This window comes from Stegodyphus dumicola, chromosome 8 (assembly GCF_044657685.1).
Source record: "Stegodyphus dumicola isolate Sdum_Otavi_A_Nest chromosome 8, ASM4465768v1".
Classification (NCBI taxonomy): domain Eukaryota; kingdom Metazoa; phylum Arthropoda; class Arachnida; order Araneae; family Eresidae; genus Stegodyphus; species Stegodyphus dumicola.
Genome location: NC_140775.1, coordinates 104,996,211 through 105,014,607, shown reverse-complemented (window position 1 = coordinate 105,014,607; position 18,397 = coordinate 104,996,211). Strand labels below are relative to the sequence as shown.

Sequence of the window (18,397 nt, the reverse complement as noted above, 5' to 3'; positions counted from 1 at the left end):
AGACGACTTATAAAATCTAATAACTCGAAATATGCTGTTTATAAGAAATAATCACCTTATTTAACATTTTATACTGCTGTAATTATGTCCAAAAATAAAAACATAATAAATAGTGATTAAAAGAATGGCATAAAAATTCATACCTCAAGAATATTTAATCAAAAACAAATTTCAAAGATATTTTATTGCGTTTTTCTTCATTGTAATATAAAGGATTTATATTACTTATATACATTATTACAGAAGCACCAAGTCATTCTAAACACATTAAACAATAATTTTTTAAAAAATTATAAGTTATAAATAAGAATAAATAAGAACCATTTTGCATGTAAAGCAACATAATCAATTTAGAAATGATAAACAATATTGCATGAAGTAAAATGGATATTTCTTCCCACTATTACGTAAAATTTTCAACATAAAACATATAACCATGGACATTTAAAATAGCAAGTGTAAAACAGAATATTACTCTAACAATTCCTTAGGCATTAGCTGTGATATATAATTAAAATCACTGCATTGTAAGGGAATGCATATTGCTTCTTTTTTTCCACATTAGGAAAAGCTCAGAAAAAAATTTAGAATAAAAAATTACACATATATAAGCTAAATTCTGTTTTCTCAAAACACAAAAGCACTAAATTGTACATACATAAAAAACACTTACACAGCCCCATCAACAACATTAAAATATTACATACAAAAGATATTTACAAGTATTTTAATAGTTTGTACATACCAGTGTATAAGTTGTTATACGACAAAGGTGAGCTAAGTTACATGGAAAAAAAAAAAAAAAAAAAAAATGTGAAGATAAAGCTAAACAATCTTTAAAAAAAAAAAAAAAAAAAAAAAAAAAAATCATTTTGAAATAATAATAAAAAAATTGTTTATAATCCTTGAATTTTTTAGGCATATTCAATATTAGATGCAGAGCATTATATTCTATTTAGACATCTACTTTTTTATTGTATGTGCATGCACCCAGATGTACAATTTTCTAGCCCTCTACCATTCTCATTTTCTAAAAACCTTACACAGTTTTATGATCATGCTCTTTATTACAGTACAAAGTCCGTAATCTGGAATCTTCAGGACTTCGGCGATTCCGGATTATATATCATCAATTTAAATCTGGTAAGATGGCATGCAGAAATTATAGAATTAAAAATATGAAACCGTAATTTATGAAATAAAGAGCAATTATGATCTAAAGGGTATCAAAATTTACAAAGGAAAAAAAGCTTAATATTTATTTGTTTAGTTTATTAAACATTTCTTTCAACGTAAGTTGTTTAAGTTGCTTCAATTTTGTGCTAAAGGCGCATGCGTAAAGCATATAAAAAAGTTTGTGGCTTTGAGGTCTGGATTATAGATCATTCTGGAGATAATGGACGTCCGGATTACAGACTTGTACAGTATATCATAAAAATGAAAATTAATTCATAATTGATTTAAACTATAATTTTATTCTGAACGTTATTAACGCATAATATATGCAAACTAGAAGGCAATATCAAAATACATTATTTTATCATTAAAAACACATTACTGCTTCCTTATTTCGTTCTACGATTACTATATTATAATAAAACGTACCGAGATATATATTTTGACTAATCACAGTTGAAACTGCTATGGGAAAACAAACAAAGTGATTTTCCAAATAATTTGAAAATATTATTTTAAAACTAATTTATATAAGTCTAAGATTTTGGCACACTTTAAAATCTGAAGCTCACCTGAATACTGTCAGTATTTTATTACATATTTTCATATATTAGGTTATTTAACCCTTTCACAATGAGAACTCTTGTGTTAAAATCATGCATGTCGTATATCTAGAAATGTGAGAAAATATTGCCATTTGTGCGCATAGAAGCTGAAACTCATTTGTACCTGTCCAATCTACCACTGTCTTATCAAACACTACAAGTGCACATAGCATCCAAAAAAATTCCCTGCTGCTTTTACCTCAGGAGGATAGTTACATTATTTTGAGTACCACAAAGAACATGAAGGTTATTTGTTCAAAGAAAGGGATCCTTCATAACAGACTTTCAAACTTCTTTGGAGGAGACAACATTGATATGATAAAAAGCACCTTGCCATCTACCCAGTATAGTGGTTAGCGATGCTGATTGCCATACCTTTGGGTTTGGGTTTGAATTCTGGAGAAGGTATGTTTGCAAGTGTACAGTATCTGTGTGGCAAGAAGGGCACTCAAAATGCACAGCAAGCTAAGAGTTTTCTCAAGACTGGAGGTAGGGAAAGAGGGGTGGGTGACCCTTGACACTGAGGTGCTCTTCCTCAAAATTTGGAAAAATTGCAGTTAGTGCAGCAGGCTCGTACTTGTAAGACCAATGATGAAATTCTGGTGTCTCACCCACTTTTACCTGCACCTGTTCAGAGCACTACTTGCACATGAAGATGGAAGTAAGAACTAGGCTCATTGTTGATGTACATTTAGTAGTCAAATTCACTAAATATACTTACTGTACTAAATAACAAAGGTATTTTAAGATTTTATCAGATATTAAATGATGGAAGCATGGAATCAGAATACATTTCCAGAAAGTTCAACCTTTTTTGTAAAAATATCAATTAAATTTTAACATAGCATCAAAAATTTATTAATTTTACCCCAATTTTTAAACTGCAACATTGTTCAAAGTGATAGAAACATCTGAATAAACACCTGGATCATATAAATTTATCATCCCGCAATAGCTAATTTTAATTGGGGGATCAAACTAAATAAAATTTGACTGTTAAACTTGTTTTGTTAGAATATGATTGTACAATTTCCTTGTGTAATAAATCCCTTATTAAATTCATGAAAACAAAACCTATTATTTTCAAATTTCAAAGTTTTTGGTGATTTTGATGCAATTTTTCTTCAATTTTTCTCATTATTACTACTGAATAAAAAATAGAGAGGAAACTTACGAAATTAAATAATTAAATGAAAATATTATCACATGTACTATTAAAACTACAGGGTATTTCACAAATAATGCAGATTTAAAAAATGTAACAAATGAATAAAAGTTGCATAACACTCAAAAACATACCATTTAATAGCAAAAAACAACAGCTGTATATGCTCGCTTCTTTTATATTTTTCAGCTGGCAGTTATTCTAGTCATGAAATTCAGGATACATTTCCGTGGTTTGATTCCAGACAAAGGCGTTGCTAATTTTTCATCTTGCATGCTTTCAAAAATACTTAATGTCTCTACAGTGGCACCCGAACTAAAAAAGTGCTAGATGATGATGATTCTTCTCAGACCCAGGATTTGGCAATTGGGTCCCTTAAAAGCCCCAGTCAGCCTTTAAAAGGGGTAGTAAAGGTATTTCTCCCACCTTCTTAGTGAGCCTTTGTAGTGCAGTGGTCAGCACACTTAGCATGTAATTGAGAGGTCCACGGTTCGATTCCCGGCAAACGCGTTGCTAATTTTTCATCTTGCCTGCCTTCAAAAATACCTAATGTCTCTAGAATGTCGCAGTTAATTTTATCAATGGCCTGTTCAATTTCTCTCTTAAGTTTCGAAAGTGTTTGTGCTTTGTTTATGTAAACTTTCAACTTGACACAACACCCTAAAACAAAGTTACAAGACATCACAGGTCATTCCTGCTTGCAGCTACAAAGTAAGATCATGCATCTAGGTAACTTTTAAACTGAAGGAAAGTTATTGCCTCATTAGTTCTTTCCTCTACAGCACATTTGAAGCATTATTTCACCAATGATGCTACTACCATGACAATTAAACAAAAAATAATGTATTGCTTGAAAGTATGCATAACAGCCTTGTCAATTTCTTAGAATGTTGATGGATCACCATAATTATCTTCATTATACAGCTAGAGCTTTGTTGCAAATGACTGTTAGTAATGAAAGGGTTAAATAACACATCATAAAAAAAATCTAAATTGCATCTAAGAGAAGAAACACAATTTTTCACAGTAATTAAAGATTAAGAAGTAATTATTTCACATAAAATTTATCCATATATTTTAATTCAAAGGTTTTTAATAAATACCCAATCAGGAATTCTGAAATTTTACATTCTATAATAAGAACAACAACAACTAAATCTAATTAGGTTTAATGATTCAATAAGTGCATACTACTGATATAGAATCTTATGATTTAGCTCTACAGCCACTCATTAGGTCACAGCAGCATGTCAGGTACAAAAATAGGTTACAGCAGCATGCCAGATAAAAATAAAAAATTCTTATATGCAACATTTTAAATTGAGACCTATTAACAATGCATTAAGCACACTGTTAAAATTCTGACATCGTCAATCCAAGATAAAACTATTTTTTTTTAATTTACAAGATATGCCTTTAAATCAGCCTTGAGTAATAGAAATTTCTTTTAAAAATAAATTTTTACTTTAAAACCTACACAAACAGCTAATTTGTAACCTACATTTAATAAATTAATTAAACTTCTTAAATCCTAATTAAATGTTTGCTGCACAATTTTATCAGATTTTATTTCTCTGCTTTTGATTGGAATACCACAAGAGTTATTACACAGCAATGTTCAGTTGAGAATACATGTTTTTCTCCAATATATAACCTAAACATTTCAGACTTTAAAAGGAAAATACAAAACGAATTAAGAAATTCATGCCCAGATTATTATAAATTGTCTTTAATAGGCTGGGTGTTATATCAATGCATCTCAAGGAGGATGAAGTACAGTGCTCATTTCCAAGTTTAAGAACTGCAACATTTTATATCCATATCAAAAATATACACATAGAGTATTACAAAGTAATTTTATTCAAACACAGACACATAAAGAAAACTTCTGATATGAAATTATATAATGCTGATACTGAAAGCTTTTAAAAGAACAAATGAAAGGTAAACATAGCAAATGTTAGGACTCGAAGGTTTTTTAATAATTAATACAATTTTTTATTATTTCTTTTAATTATTTAAGTACGAAATTATGATCATATAGCATCTTTAGTTATGCTGTGATAACTTTATAAAATAATAATATAATGACTACTTACGATACAATGGTAGCACAAGTAATCAAGACTCTTTCAACTGGTATATGTTCAAACATTTCAATTCAAATGCACATATCAGAAAAAGATACTGAATTTGCTACATCTTAAACTTTCAGCATTAACTTGTTAAAGATATAGTTCATATAAAAGGCATATTATAAAAATGCATAACATAGAACATGCTATATGCATGTACAAAATAATAAACTAAAATGATGATAAATAACTATATCTTTTCAAGTAATAAAATTATATAATTACTTATATTGCTAAAAATAAAAATTATTTTTTAAACAATTATTGCCATTCATCACAAATGAAGACAAGCTACAAATTATGACCTCATTTAATGCACAGAAGAAAACATTGGAACTTTTAACAGCTTTCGATATCTGTCATGGCTGAGGGTTGAACGCATACAGACGAAAATGACGAAACTGGGTTTTTACAAATCACCAATAATTGTTTTCGCACCTATTTATACTAAATATGATGCAGAAAGTACTCTAAGCTATGAATGGTTAACTTTAGGTTGTTATGCAACATGGGAAGATCTTCAATTTGGGAGAACAGATGAATTTAGGGGAAGAGCATAAAATCAAGACTAGTTTATTTTGAGGTTGGCAATTATTCTTAAAGCAGCGATTGTATTTTGTTATATCTTACAAGTATATTGTTAATGAAATTTTTTCCCCCTTGGATATAAGGATAATCTCTATTTTAAAATATTTCATTACATGGATAAGATATCAATAACCTATGCATTCAAAAAACCCTTTTCTATCAAATTTTACTTAGCATAAGTACAGTAAATTACATTTACCACTACCTATAATAGATATATCTTGTAATATTGGAAATGTTTTATGAAAGATGTAATTGATCATATTGAAGTAGCAATACATACCAAGAAAACAAATACAACACTATCAAAATTTCACAGAGAAAAACATATGCTTTAAGATAAATTAAAAATTGCAGAAATATTAATCAAATGACTAGATAAAAAACAAATTTTTATGTTAAAAAATATAAAAGTTTACAGCAAAAATTCACATGTACACCACAGGATGTATGTAGGGAAAAAAAAAAAAGTATGTCAATGTTCAATATAAATAAAATTATTTCTTTCATAAAATGAAAGTACTAAAAATTTTATTAATATAAATACTCTAAAACAAATATGCAAAGCTATGCCTTGAAACATTGGAAATTTTGAATTTGAGAGACAGGAGGATCATTTTGGTATATCTTAGAAATATATTTTTCAAAGCAGATTAAGCTTCAGCTTTAATAACGTGAATTGATTTTTATTTGGAAGCTGTTTCCTTCTCTACAAAAATCTCAATTTCCAATATTGCAACACAGCATGTTCCACTAACTATATGTTTAAATGAATAAAAAATATTTTCATAAAACAATTATAAAATGTTGTTCTTCTGTTTGTACTTGAAAGTATTCTCAATACCTTCCAGATATTTTACTTTATGGCTATTACATTGCCTTCCAAATGTTGAGCACACAATGCAAATTAGCAATTTTCGAAAGTATAGTTGATTTTGAGTGGCTGAAAATCACTGCATATACAGTTGGTTGTATGCAAATAGTGTATATTACATCTAATCTAGACTTATTGTCCAAATGTATGCTAATTAAGCCTGTTGCTAAAAATGCCAGCATTGTGATTCATTTAAATACCAGTATGAAATGTTTATAACTTTCAAAGATAATTTTTGATGATATTCATGTTTCTACGTTTGGAAGAATATAAATAGCAGGTATTGAGTGCTGGTTATGCTGTTCAATGCACCGAGTCAATGAATATGTCCCTCACTCAATTAAAGACTATTGCTTTTGCATTTATCATTCAATATTTTCTCAAATTTGGAAACAATTCTAAGTACGTCAAGCAGTAGTCCTGAGACCTGTGCCCGAATAATCAAGAATTATCACCCCTTCTAAAGATCAGCATATGCAGTAGCAAACTTCACAACTGTTACATCCATGACTATCACATCACTTAGGAAGATAATATCTACCAGTACTGTGCCCTGAAGGCTTCACATGAAGGAATTGTACACCAAGTATGTACTAGCGTTTGTGTTCCATTAACAGCAAAATCTAGAGGGGCAAGATTAAAGTGGTACTGCACACATCTGAACTGGAATCAGATAAGCATGTAAGGGTCTTGAGAGAATGAGGCATACAGAATCAGGTTCAGAACATTACTGAACATCACACAGAGGTAGCAGCATCATAGTATGACCTGGAATTTCAGAGGGATATCAGACCCAGCTGCACATCTTTAAAGATAGTTCTGTAATGGCTGTATGTTGTCAGGATGAAATCCTACACCACATTATAAGATTTTACACTGCAGCAATTGGTCCTGATTTCGTACTTATGGATAAGAATGCCTGCTCCCATCAAGCCAACACTGTCAATGAGTACCTGGAGACTCAGGACATTTTTCATATAGAATGGTTGCAATATTTTCCCCACCTTAATCCCATTTGGGATGCCCTTGGCCCTTAGTTACATTCTCCATACAGTCTTAGACAAATGGAAACTGCTCTAATGGAGGAATGGCCATTGCTAGCATCTGAATAGTTGACCACCTCAGAAAACATAGGCAATTGTTCTAAAGTTTGTGGGAAGGTCACTTACATTAGCAATATACATTTCATATGTTTGTTTTTAGTTTTAAACATCAACCTGTTAATGACCCAAACATGACATTATCATATAATTCAAGAAAATTAAACATTGTTTTCCTCTTGGTATATAATGCTTGTTTTCTTTCCTGTATAAACATATTTGCTAACTTCATGTGCTATTTGCTATTAAAAAAAGCTTTATTTTTCCATTTTTGTTGATTTTACTATTGCATGCTTAACTCTTGGAATTCAGCATACAAGTTAACTATAAACAATCACATAGACATCTCCAAGAAATTTTTAATTCATATTCTTTTTGCATTTAATATGCCTACTAGAGGCAAGTCACTTTTTACTTTTAAGTGCTACTGAACAGGAATATATATATATATATATATATATATTATATTGTTTATGCTTTAAAATAAACTATAAAATTTTTTAATGATTTTGATTATTTGTATATTAAAAACATTAACAACAAGGACAACAAATAATATAATTTCAAGAAATGGGTGGACAACAAAATGAAATGAGAATCTCATGACATCAGGATTTTTAATCTTGCAGTATATATTAAGCATATGCAAGTATGATTAGTATGGAAACAAAAACACTAAAAATGAAACTGATTCAGAGAAAAAGGCATTTTATTAACATATCAATTAAAAATGAAACAACTGTGAATGTTCTGGTAATGCCAAAATAAAACCTGTGAAAGGATGTAGCACATTTTTGTTGCTTGCAACATTGCTTAGATGCTAGAAAATGAACAGGAAAGAGCAAAGTATATTAAAAAGGAGCATAATTTTCCATTTGTTTATGCATTAAAAACCAATAACTTTACATCTAATCATCTTAAAAAATAAATAGACACATACAACTTTTTATTTTTTGCTCTCTGGCTTTCATTAACAATAGAAGTTATAATTATTTCCACCATGAGGAAAATCCATCATTTTGGCAAACTGATATTAAAGCCAAAGATTTCAGTGCATATTTTTCATGATTGCCATTGTTCGTGGGTGGCTAATTTGAAATTTCATAATTCATGCTTACAATGGTTTTATTAAAAAAGTAATTTTTGACAAATATAATTTTTTCCAAACAGAAAGCAGGCATACATTTTGCATTACAAAGTAACACAATGTTTTCTCCTACTACTCAATCCTCCAAAAAAAGAAAAAGTAAGAAAAATAGTAATAAATTTACTCCAATTCTTCCCTCTCATTTTTGAATTTGGTGAAAAATTCGAGGACTTCATGAATCCTGATGTCAGTTAAGTAAATATTAAGCTTAGAATACCTATATAAGCCCTAATTTTCCATGTAATATAAATACAAGTCTAATAAGTTCACTAAAATTATGAACAAGTGCAAAAATTTTTAATGTACTCATACTGCAAAATAAATCATGTTTTTTAAATTTAACTAATTAAAAATAACACAAAATAAGCATTAATGTTTGCACATTTAAAAATCAGGGGAAAGAAGAAAGTCATGAAAAGCATACATTTTACACTTAGCACTTTTTTTTCATACCTACTTTGCACAAAATGTTTTATCTCAATATATTAATTCAAATAATTTAACCAAGAAATAAAATGTCAAATAATACTGAGTTTAAAGGGTTTAAATTTTCTTTAAGAGAAATTAAATACAAACATTTAAATGAAGTTCACACATCCACTAATTTTAAGTTCATATTTTTATCACAATAATTTAAAATAACATAAAATAATCTCTTCATGAGCCGATTGCTAAAGATTGTAATGATTAGATTAAAATATGTAAGCTGTATTTATCTAGGAAAAAAAGAAATCAACCTTTCCTTCTCTCACTTACATTCAAACAAATACAACTAGTTTAACTGTTTTATTTTTGCCTAAACAGATTAAATTGTTCATTTGGAGCTGGAATAAGACTTTCCATGAGTAAATCAAGTATTTGCTTATAAGCAGTACTTGTATCTTATAGGATCTATTGTGGTATAAATAAGAATGAAGAAATAAAATACAATGTTATTGCCACTTCCTACTGCGGAAAGTATTATTTCTTGATCTGAAAATTTCAGCTGTGGCATCATAATCTAGTAAATTAGTCCTTCATCAGGAAGACAATAATTTTCAAGACAGTATTCATGGTTTATCTTGTGAATAAGATTGTTGAAAAGTTTGACTCACAGACAGTTATGAATTTTGGTATTTCAAACAGAGAACAAAACTTTCAAGAATTAGCTTTTTTTTTGGGGGGGTCAACTTATATATGCTTTTTTAATAATTTCTTTCATATATTCACCACATAGTTGGAAGAGTAAAATCATTGTGCATTAAGAGTTTTTTGGCTTGAACTGAGGTTTCCTAAATCCCTCTTCCTTATACAATAGATACCAAGAAAGAGTGTTATATTTATGTACTGCATTTTATGTACTGCAATAAAATTTAAATTCAAAATTATGCTTAGTTTTTTAAATTTCCATTTAAGATTTCTTAGTTATTTATGAATAATTAGGAACTGATATGATATCTAAATTCCTGCCATGTAAAGAGAATTGAGATATTGTTAGCTGGATAAATTTTAACCTTCCAGTAGCATTGACTGATCCTAGTAAGTCAGCTTTGAAAACAAGATACCAACCTCTGCAGACTGCTTTCTTAATGTTTGGAGCATGCTGTGGCCTCCCCCGCCCCCACAACAGCTTTACCAATTATTCCAGTGATTTGGAACATCTAGTCACACGGGCATATCTAAATCCAAATCCAGCACTGTTAGCAGAAAAATGAATGATAGAAGAAGCATAGATTCAGCAATACAGAAATCTCTGGAGTATACTATATTCTGTTACTTTAAAACAGGCACTTCAAGGCCTTTGTCTTCTCCACCATTAATAGTGATAACATGGATCATCATCCCCACACAGCATTTATTTTCTCCATATTATTTGAGACTATAGGCCAACTCAGCCTTCATTCGCATGCTTTTCTTGAAGCAAAACATGCTACACAGAAATGAAATGAGAGAAAAAAATTAGGCGAGTTGACAGCTTACTGCTCCCACTGTTACGAGTCAAAATGAATGGTGGAAAATAACCTTTCCACAGGTTTCTACACAGGGAAATTAAGTACTTTTAAGGACCATTAATGAAAATAATTAAGGACCTATGAGAAAATGGGACTTAAATAAATTCAATTAAAAATATTATATATACCTGAACTTCATTTTTATAATACCATTCTAAAAATAAAACAGATCCGTAAGTAGGATGCATTGTTATTAAACATAAATTTATTAACATAATTATTAATAAGTTTGAGAATAAAATAAACTTTATGAAATTTATCAAAAGGCATTAAATATTTTACACTTATAAGCTGCTAATAAATTGCTAAATAATAATTTATAATAAGCTGCTAATTTTACTTCTTTAGTAATATGTAATATATATGGTGAGGTCCGGTTACAGAGCTGGTGTGGCATAATTTTTAGAATTTAGAACAGACATTGGAAGCAGAATTTAGAAAGGCATCAGACAGCAGAATTTAGGATCCACAGAGCCTGCATCAAGTGGTAAAATGCCTAGCGCCAGCCCTGTGTATGATATATTAAGACATATTAGGTGAATCTTTTAAATCGTCAGTTTCCAATTTCTTCATTAATAAAAAATTCCTTTCTATAATTGCCTGTCCATATGATAAGATTAGAAGCATTTTTGATATTTTCCATACTTGTGTCTAGTGAAAATCAAGAGATTAGAAAAAAATGAAACAATTTTTGAAATGCTTAAATTACATTCTTGCTCAGAAACTCGAGTATCCCACCATTTATATTAGAAATAGGAACAAATTATAACCCATGAAGCCATTCAAAAGATAACCATACTTGTCAGTGAATTGCCCCAAATGCTATTTCTTCAAAATGCTAATTCACACTCAAAATGGCAGTCGTAAAAACAGAGAGAAATTTCAGATGATTAAAATTAAGGACCTTCTGCCGATTTTGGCCAAAATTAAGGACTTTTAAGGACTAAAAATAGATTCCAAAAAACCTAAGGACTCTTAAGGACAGTACCCTGTTTCTATTGTGAAGTAACAGACTATAAGAGAGGTACACTGTAGCCTATGTGTAACTGGATAAATTAATTACACCCAAAATAGCATCTTCATCATCACCAACTTATTTATTTATTTTTATTCTTATTGTTACTAAGGCACCACGTTCATACAGTACCAGATCACATTTGCTGTGTTTACTGCCATATGAATCAAGAATTATCAAATTACCATCAAAATTTGTTTATGTGAAAAGTTAAATTTTTTTAATACATATTATTTTAGACACAAAAATATCTACTGGATACAAATAAATTAAAAATCAATCCCAAAAGACAAGCTGTAACAAAGCACATTACTGTGAGATGATTCACTGTTTAATAGAAATAGGTTTTTTTTTTTACAGCTGCATGAAACATGAAAAACTAAGAGGCTTCTGCTTTGGATGGTGACTTAACTTCAAAGAGGCTCCAAATTTTATTTAAATTCAGATATATAATTTAAATTATTAAACTAAGTTTTTTAATGACATAATTTTAAAGTAAAATGTATTAAATTACAATTTAGAACAATGAACTAAATATTCAGTTCTGGTACATTTTTATTAGATTTTATAAATATGTTGTCCAGATGGTATAGTGGTTAGGGGAGCCAACAGCAATACCAAAGGGCCTAGGTTCAAATCCCGGAGAAGGCATGGCTGTAACTGTCATTCTCTTCATGAGGGGCAAAGATGGCCAACCTATTAGGTGCCTTCACAATAAAGTGACCTCAGCTTCTGGCTTAAGTTGTGGCCAAGCCGATGTCGGCTGAGGGCCCACCATTGGGGGAAAAAATCAATCTTTTGTTAATTTTTTCATTGTTTTATAAATATCATAATTTTTTTAACTAATGAAAATTTAAGTAGGGATGAAAAATGTATTTTTTCAAAATGTTTTAAACACGATAAAAACAAAATAGTAAATTGCATATAATCATGTTGACAAAATTAGTAATGTATCATTTACAAATTTAAAGAAAAATTCATATAAAATGTTCTACTAATTTCTATAAGAAATTAAAATACTTTAGACCAAACAAAAATTAACTAGAAAAATTACTTTGAAAAATCACTCAGAAAAAATTGCATTAGCTGAATTTAAGTTTGCTTAAGATATGACATTATTACCTTATGTTTTTTACATAAATTCAAGCAAATGAAAATTGCAAGATTTGAAGATTTACCAAAGGATGTGATAAAGAACTGGGGCTCTCATGATTTTACAAAGAGATTAGCAACTCTGTTTATTGCCATTTGAAGTACCTTTAATTTTAAGTTTATAATCTTAAACTGGAATTTTAACAACCAGCTGCATTAGCTTTTTTTTAATGAGACAGAGCCTTCGGAAGAGGCAGAGGTTCTCTCAAGGTTGTTTTTTAATTAATTTTTAATTTCATTAATCTTTTCACTGTTGTAATAAAAAGATTTACATAAATTAGATTTATGTAAATATTTTTATTACAACATAATATAATTATCAGGTTTTAACGAAACTTTCTCCACCATCGCAAATTTTGTCTGTGCAAACAATTTGCATTGATGTGTTTCCTATTTTATCAAAGGATTTTTGGCATTTGAAAATTTCGTCATGCATCACATGTTCACACTTGACACACAAGTTCTTTTTGTTTAAGACAAAAAGAGTTTTTTGTTAAGTTCTTTTTGTCTTGTGTGCAAGTTCTTTGCACACAAGACAACTTGACACACAAGTTCAGTCAGTGTGTCGCATAAACTGAAACAGATAAGGACAGACGTGTTTGGGCATGCCCTAATCTGCTCAAATATCAAGGCAAGAACAAAATTCTGGACCGGATCGTTACTTGTGATGAAAAGTGGAGTTACTTCAACAACACAGGCTGAAAAGGGGGCCTGCTCTGCGCCAGTCAGCCTGTTGGCAGCATCACAAAGCACAATTTGACAAACAAAAAGATAATACTTTGTGTCAGGTGGTATTGCCGTGGTATTATCCACAAAGAGTATCTGGAAAAAGGTAAAACCCTGGACAGTTAAGCAAGATGCTAGTCTGTGTTGGCGCTGCTATCAAGGACAAACGTCAAACTGAGTTCTGGCATAAAAAGGTAATGTCCATCAGGATAATGCAAGATCACATGTGTCTGCATTCACTGCCTGGACTCTGTACAGACTCGAATGGGATCTTTTGCTACAGCCACCATACAGCATCAACATCGACATCGCTTCTTCGAACTTCTACCTTTTCTCACACCTACAGATACATCTTGCTAATGCTATCTTCCATTCTACACAGTATATCCGAAATGACGTTGATCTGTTTCACTACCAATTTTCTTGGCCAAGGGCTTTGAAAAACTGCCAAAACTTTGGCAGAAAATCATAGATTTGGGTGGTGATGACTACCCACAGTTAAGGTACTGCTTTCACACTTTTCCCCTAACTTTATATTAAAAACTTTTTTTTTTTGGGTGAAAAAATTTCATTACAACCAGATATATTAGAGATTACAGTGATTACTTAGTTACTCTTACCTGTTATAAAGTAATCATACTATAACAGTTTTTTTTAAAAAAACTATTAATTTGTGATCAACTATATATCAATCACAAATTTATTTCATGCACTGCATACTGTGTCTTAAAGCATAGGTGTGATTTTTTTGTAATGAAGGAATTTTATAAAATTATTATTAAGTCCCAAAATAACTATTATATCAACCATAAAACATATTTTAACACAGCAATCCTTCATTACTTATGATCAAGGGGAAAAATTTAGTTCTAAAAATCCCGTATAATTTTCACCACCAGTTTTAATATTTTGTAAAGCTTATTATTACTCACATACTTATATTTTTATTACTGTATTTATTTAATATTAGAAGCTTGCCTACTTTTTCAGTACTAAAATTTTGCATAGTTTATTATTAGTTAAATATTATTATTTCCATATTTTTATTGCTTACACACATATTTGTTTGATGTCTGACTTCCAGTCTTCACTTTGGACATCTTGCCAGAAATCTGAGATGCTTCTAAACATTGGTGAAAAAAAATTTAAGATAAGTATGTGGGTGTTTGCTTCATTCCATGGATTATAAAACAAATAATAATAGCTTTCACAACAACTGCTCGTAGATTGTACTTTTGCTTCACTATCATAATCAACTTTATCGAGATGCTTCCTATGCTGTTTTACATAATAAGTCTGAGAACTTCTGCAGCAATTGTTCAAGCTTAAATTGTGCCTATGGCGGCTTATGCTGATAGCCCCTTTTAAGTTCCTTGTTACAAATGATGCTACTGACTTTACCATGAATGAGTAAAACTATTTGTCTCTGACTTATGAGAGACAGTAGCAGCAATTAACTTCAAAGAGTTTTGAAAATAATACAGCAGTTGGAAAGTATTCATAATCTTGATATCATAAACTATTGCTTTAAATGTGCAATTTAAGATGCAATCAAATCTTTGATTTTTTATTCAGATTCATTTTTATAACTTCTGTCATCTCAAAAGAGATTCATATTTTTTTTCCTTCATCACTTTGATTGCAAATAAAAATCAACATCAGAAATCTGTGTCAGCTCAGAATATTTTCTTATATTTTTATGTTTCCAAAATTTATCTTATTCAGACTAGTGTTAATGCTAAAAACACACAATAACAAAATAACTGTTTTTATCTGAATTCTGAAAAAATGTGTTCAATAAAGGTTTTTTAAAAAGGGATTTCAAAAGAATATATTTAAAATCCTATGAATTCAGATTACTAAGCATTATTCTATAATTCAAATACATACATAAGAAAAATTGTGTGTTCATAAAAAGCAAATAATGATAAGAATTATATTTTCTTAACCAATGATATAAAAAAGATAAATTAAAAAAAAAACTTTTTTGATAAGTTGCATTGTTTGATGCTTTAACTGTGGCTATTCACTAACTATTCAAATATGAGATGGGGGAAGAGAATACATAAGGTTAAGTCATGAAGAAATGTAAACTGATATAAGTATGATGACATGCAAAGTTTTACAAATGATTTAAAACAATTCATAAAACATAATGATAAAGAACACAATAATCTGCAAATAATAATAAAAAAAAATCAGGATAAGAATTTTCTGAAATAATAATTAAAAAACACTGAAATGTAGAAAGGTTTATGTTGAAGAAATTTTCTGAATTAAATAAATGACTTATATAAAAAAAAACTTTATAAGAGTATCTACATATCTTTGTCACAAACTTAACTGATGAAAAATATTATAGTTAGGTTTATAAAAAAGTTAAATTATAAAATGAATGAAAAATCTCAAAATTAATAGCTACCCTACCATGTAGAACAGAAGTGTTACACTAGTTATCTAACTTTAGATCATTAGAACAATTATACACATATAATAATATACAATATCACAACAGAAAACTTTATTCAGTTATTATCACATAGTTTAGAATGTCCAAAGATAATATAGTAATATTATATTTATACTTCCTTCACAAAACTTTTCATCTGACTCAATAACATAAGACAGAACAAAATCAGTGTGTTATACCACACTGATAAAAATTGGGGAAATATTCAATAATTAATGAAGGCAAAAATAATTCAGTAAAACTATGTATAAATATTCACACTTATCTTTTTTATAATTCAGTAAAACCATGTATAAATAATTTCACACTTATCTTTTTTATAATCCATGGAATTTCTTAAAAAAACAAAACAAAACAAACAAACAAAAAAACTCCCGTCAGATTATTTTACGAAACATCTCATTTAAAAGCTACAAGATTACTACTACACCATCCACAAAAGAAACAAAAAGAAAAATTTAACAATCTAACATTTGTTAAATGCATGTAATTTATTACTGTGAAAAATTTAAAGTTATCAAAAAGAAAATATTCAATCACTTCAAATGCCTTGAAAATTTATATAAAAATATCAAATTTGTCACTATAATATGGATAATGAATGGCTTACAATTAACCAATATGTGATATACTGTAACCAGTGCATTTTCATAAGTGGATAAATGCATACGATTTTTGTGCACCACTGTTAAAATGGAATGTTACAGAATAACATGATTCCTAACTTGTACTATGCTTGTCAAACTTCAACCCTTTCCTCGTGGTTGACGACTCAGTTTCAGAACTTTCTCTTCAAGTCTTCTAGTGTTTTTATTGACAGCATAATCCGAGTCAGATTTGGGCTTTGGTTTTGATGTATTATTTTGCTTTTGCCGTAAATGTGCTGGAATGACAGATTCTTTAATATAGACTAGTTTTGTATCCATAACTTCACAGTCAATCTGCATCATACCAATGTGGTCATCAGTACTTTCCACAGAATCTGAAATATAGATTATATATTCAAAACACATGTAAATTGACGTAATATTTAACAATTATTCAAATATTTTGGCTTTACCTATCCATGAACATTTTTTTAAAATTCAAACTATATTAATATACAAAAATATATTTCTGGGACTGATGCCATGGAGGACGTAGTGAGTTTTGAACCACTACTGAAAGCACAAGATATTCCGTGCATATGAAATAAAAGAGGAAACCATCTGGATAGTGGCTCCCAGTGCATTTCTAAGGTGTGAAATGCTATGAAATGGTAGATTTGAGTTGCTTGCAGCTCGAGTGTTCCATGAACATAAAAAAGCTACCTGGTTGATCTTAGTAGTAGTCACTTGGTCCTTGATAAATACCAAACATAGTTTTCACAGCAAATATTTCAATTATTAAAAAACAAAATTGCATAAATATGTAATTTTCAGTTTTATTTATCAGAAGTTTATATTTTGGCACATGCTGAAGTGTTTGAGCTCATACATTCAGAAATTTCATTTTCTGATGATACAAAATGCATTTTAAATTACGTAGTTATAAAGCTTCTGTATGCTAGATGTTTGAATGCTGTTGTAATAAAGTTGAAACTTGAGATTAGGATTTACGATTAAAAGGTTAAAAGGCTTAAAGGTTTTAAGATTTTGAGATCAATGAATTTCATTACTAACATAAGGTCACATAAAAATATAATAATGTTAATGAATACTAAATGTCTTGAATTACAAGTACAGTATAAAGTGTCCAAAATCTGGACGTTCATTATCCGGAATGATCTAAAATCCGGACCTCAAAGGCACAAACTTTTTTTTTTTTTTTTTTTTTTTTTTGTATGCTTTACGCATGCGCATTTGATTTTTCCTTCCATAATAAAACATGTGGAGATTTTCACTTAAAAATTCTGATTCTTAATTTCACTTAGGCACTAAATAAAATACCTCATTATGAAAAAACAATCATGTAAGCCTAAATTTGTGAGATTAATAATTTGGCTCCATAGCTGAGTGTCTGCTTGGCATTACATCTCAAAACGAAACACTCACCTATTTTATATCCCTGACGCCAACCTGGCAAGTCATTATTTACTATATTTTGCTTTCATCACCTGTTTATCAATACATGACAGCTTCAGTAACGACTTATGCAGCGACGTCTAAACATTTTTTAAAAAAATTAGTAATTGAATAACAAGAGAAAGGCAACTTTTTCTGCTAACATTACGCTTTGTGATGATCATAGATTTTAAAATGCTCTAAGAAATGT

General features: G+C 29.5%; 1 protein-coding gene across 1 annotated transcript in view; it reads right to left on the bottom strand.

Moving 5' to 3' along the window:
* Positions 1 to 165: 165 nt before the first annotated feature.
* The window catches only part of Atf6 (bZIP_ATF6 domain-containing protein ATf6), an 89,247-nt gene continuing 71,015 nt past the window's right edge, over positions 166 to 18,397 (bottom strand). Inside the window, exon 13 of the mRNA XM_085822221.1 lies at positions 166 to 17,126. Within this exon, the coding sequence (XP_085678347.1) occupies positions 16,891 to 17,126 (236 nt within the window). The 3' untranslated portion in view covers positions 166 to 16,890. The remainder of the gene's footprint in view (positions 17,127 to 18,397) is intronic.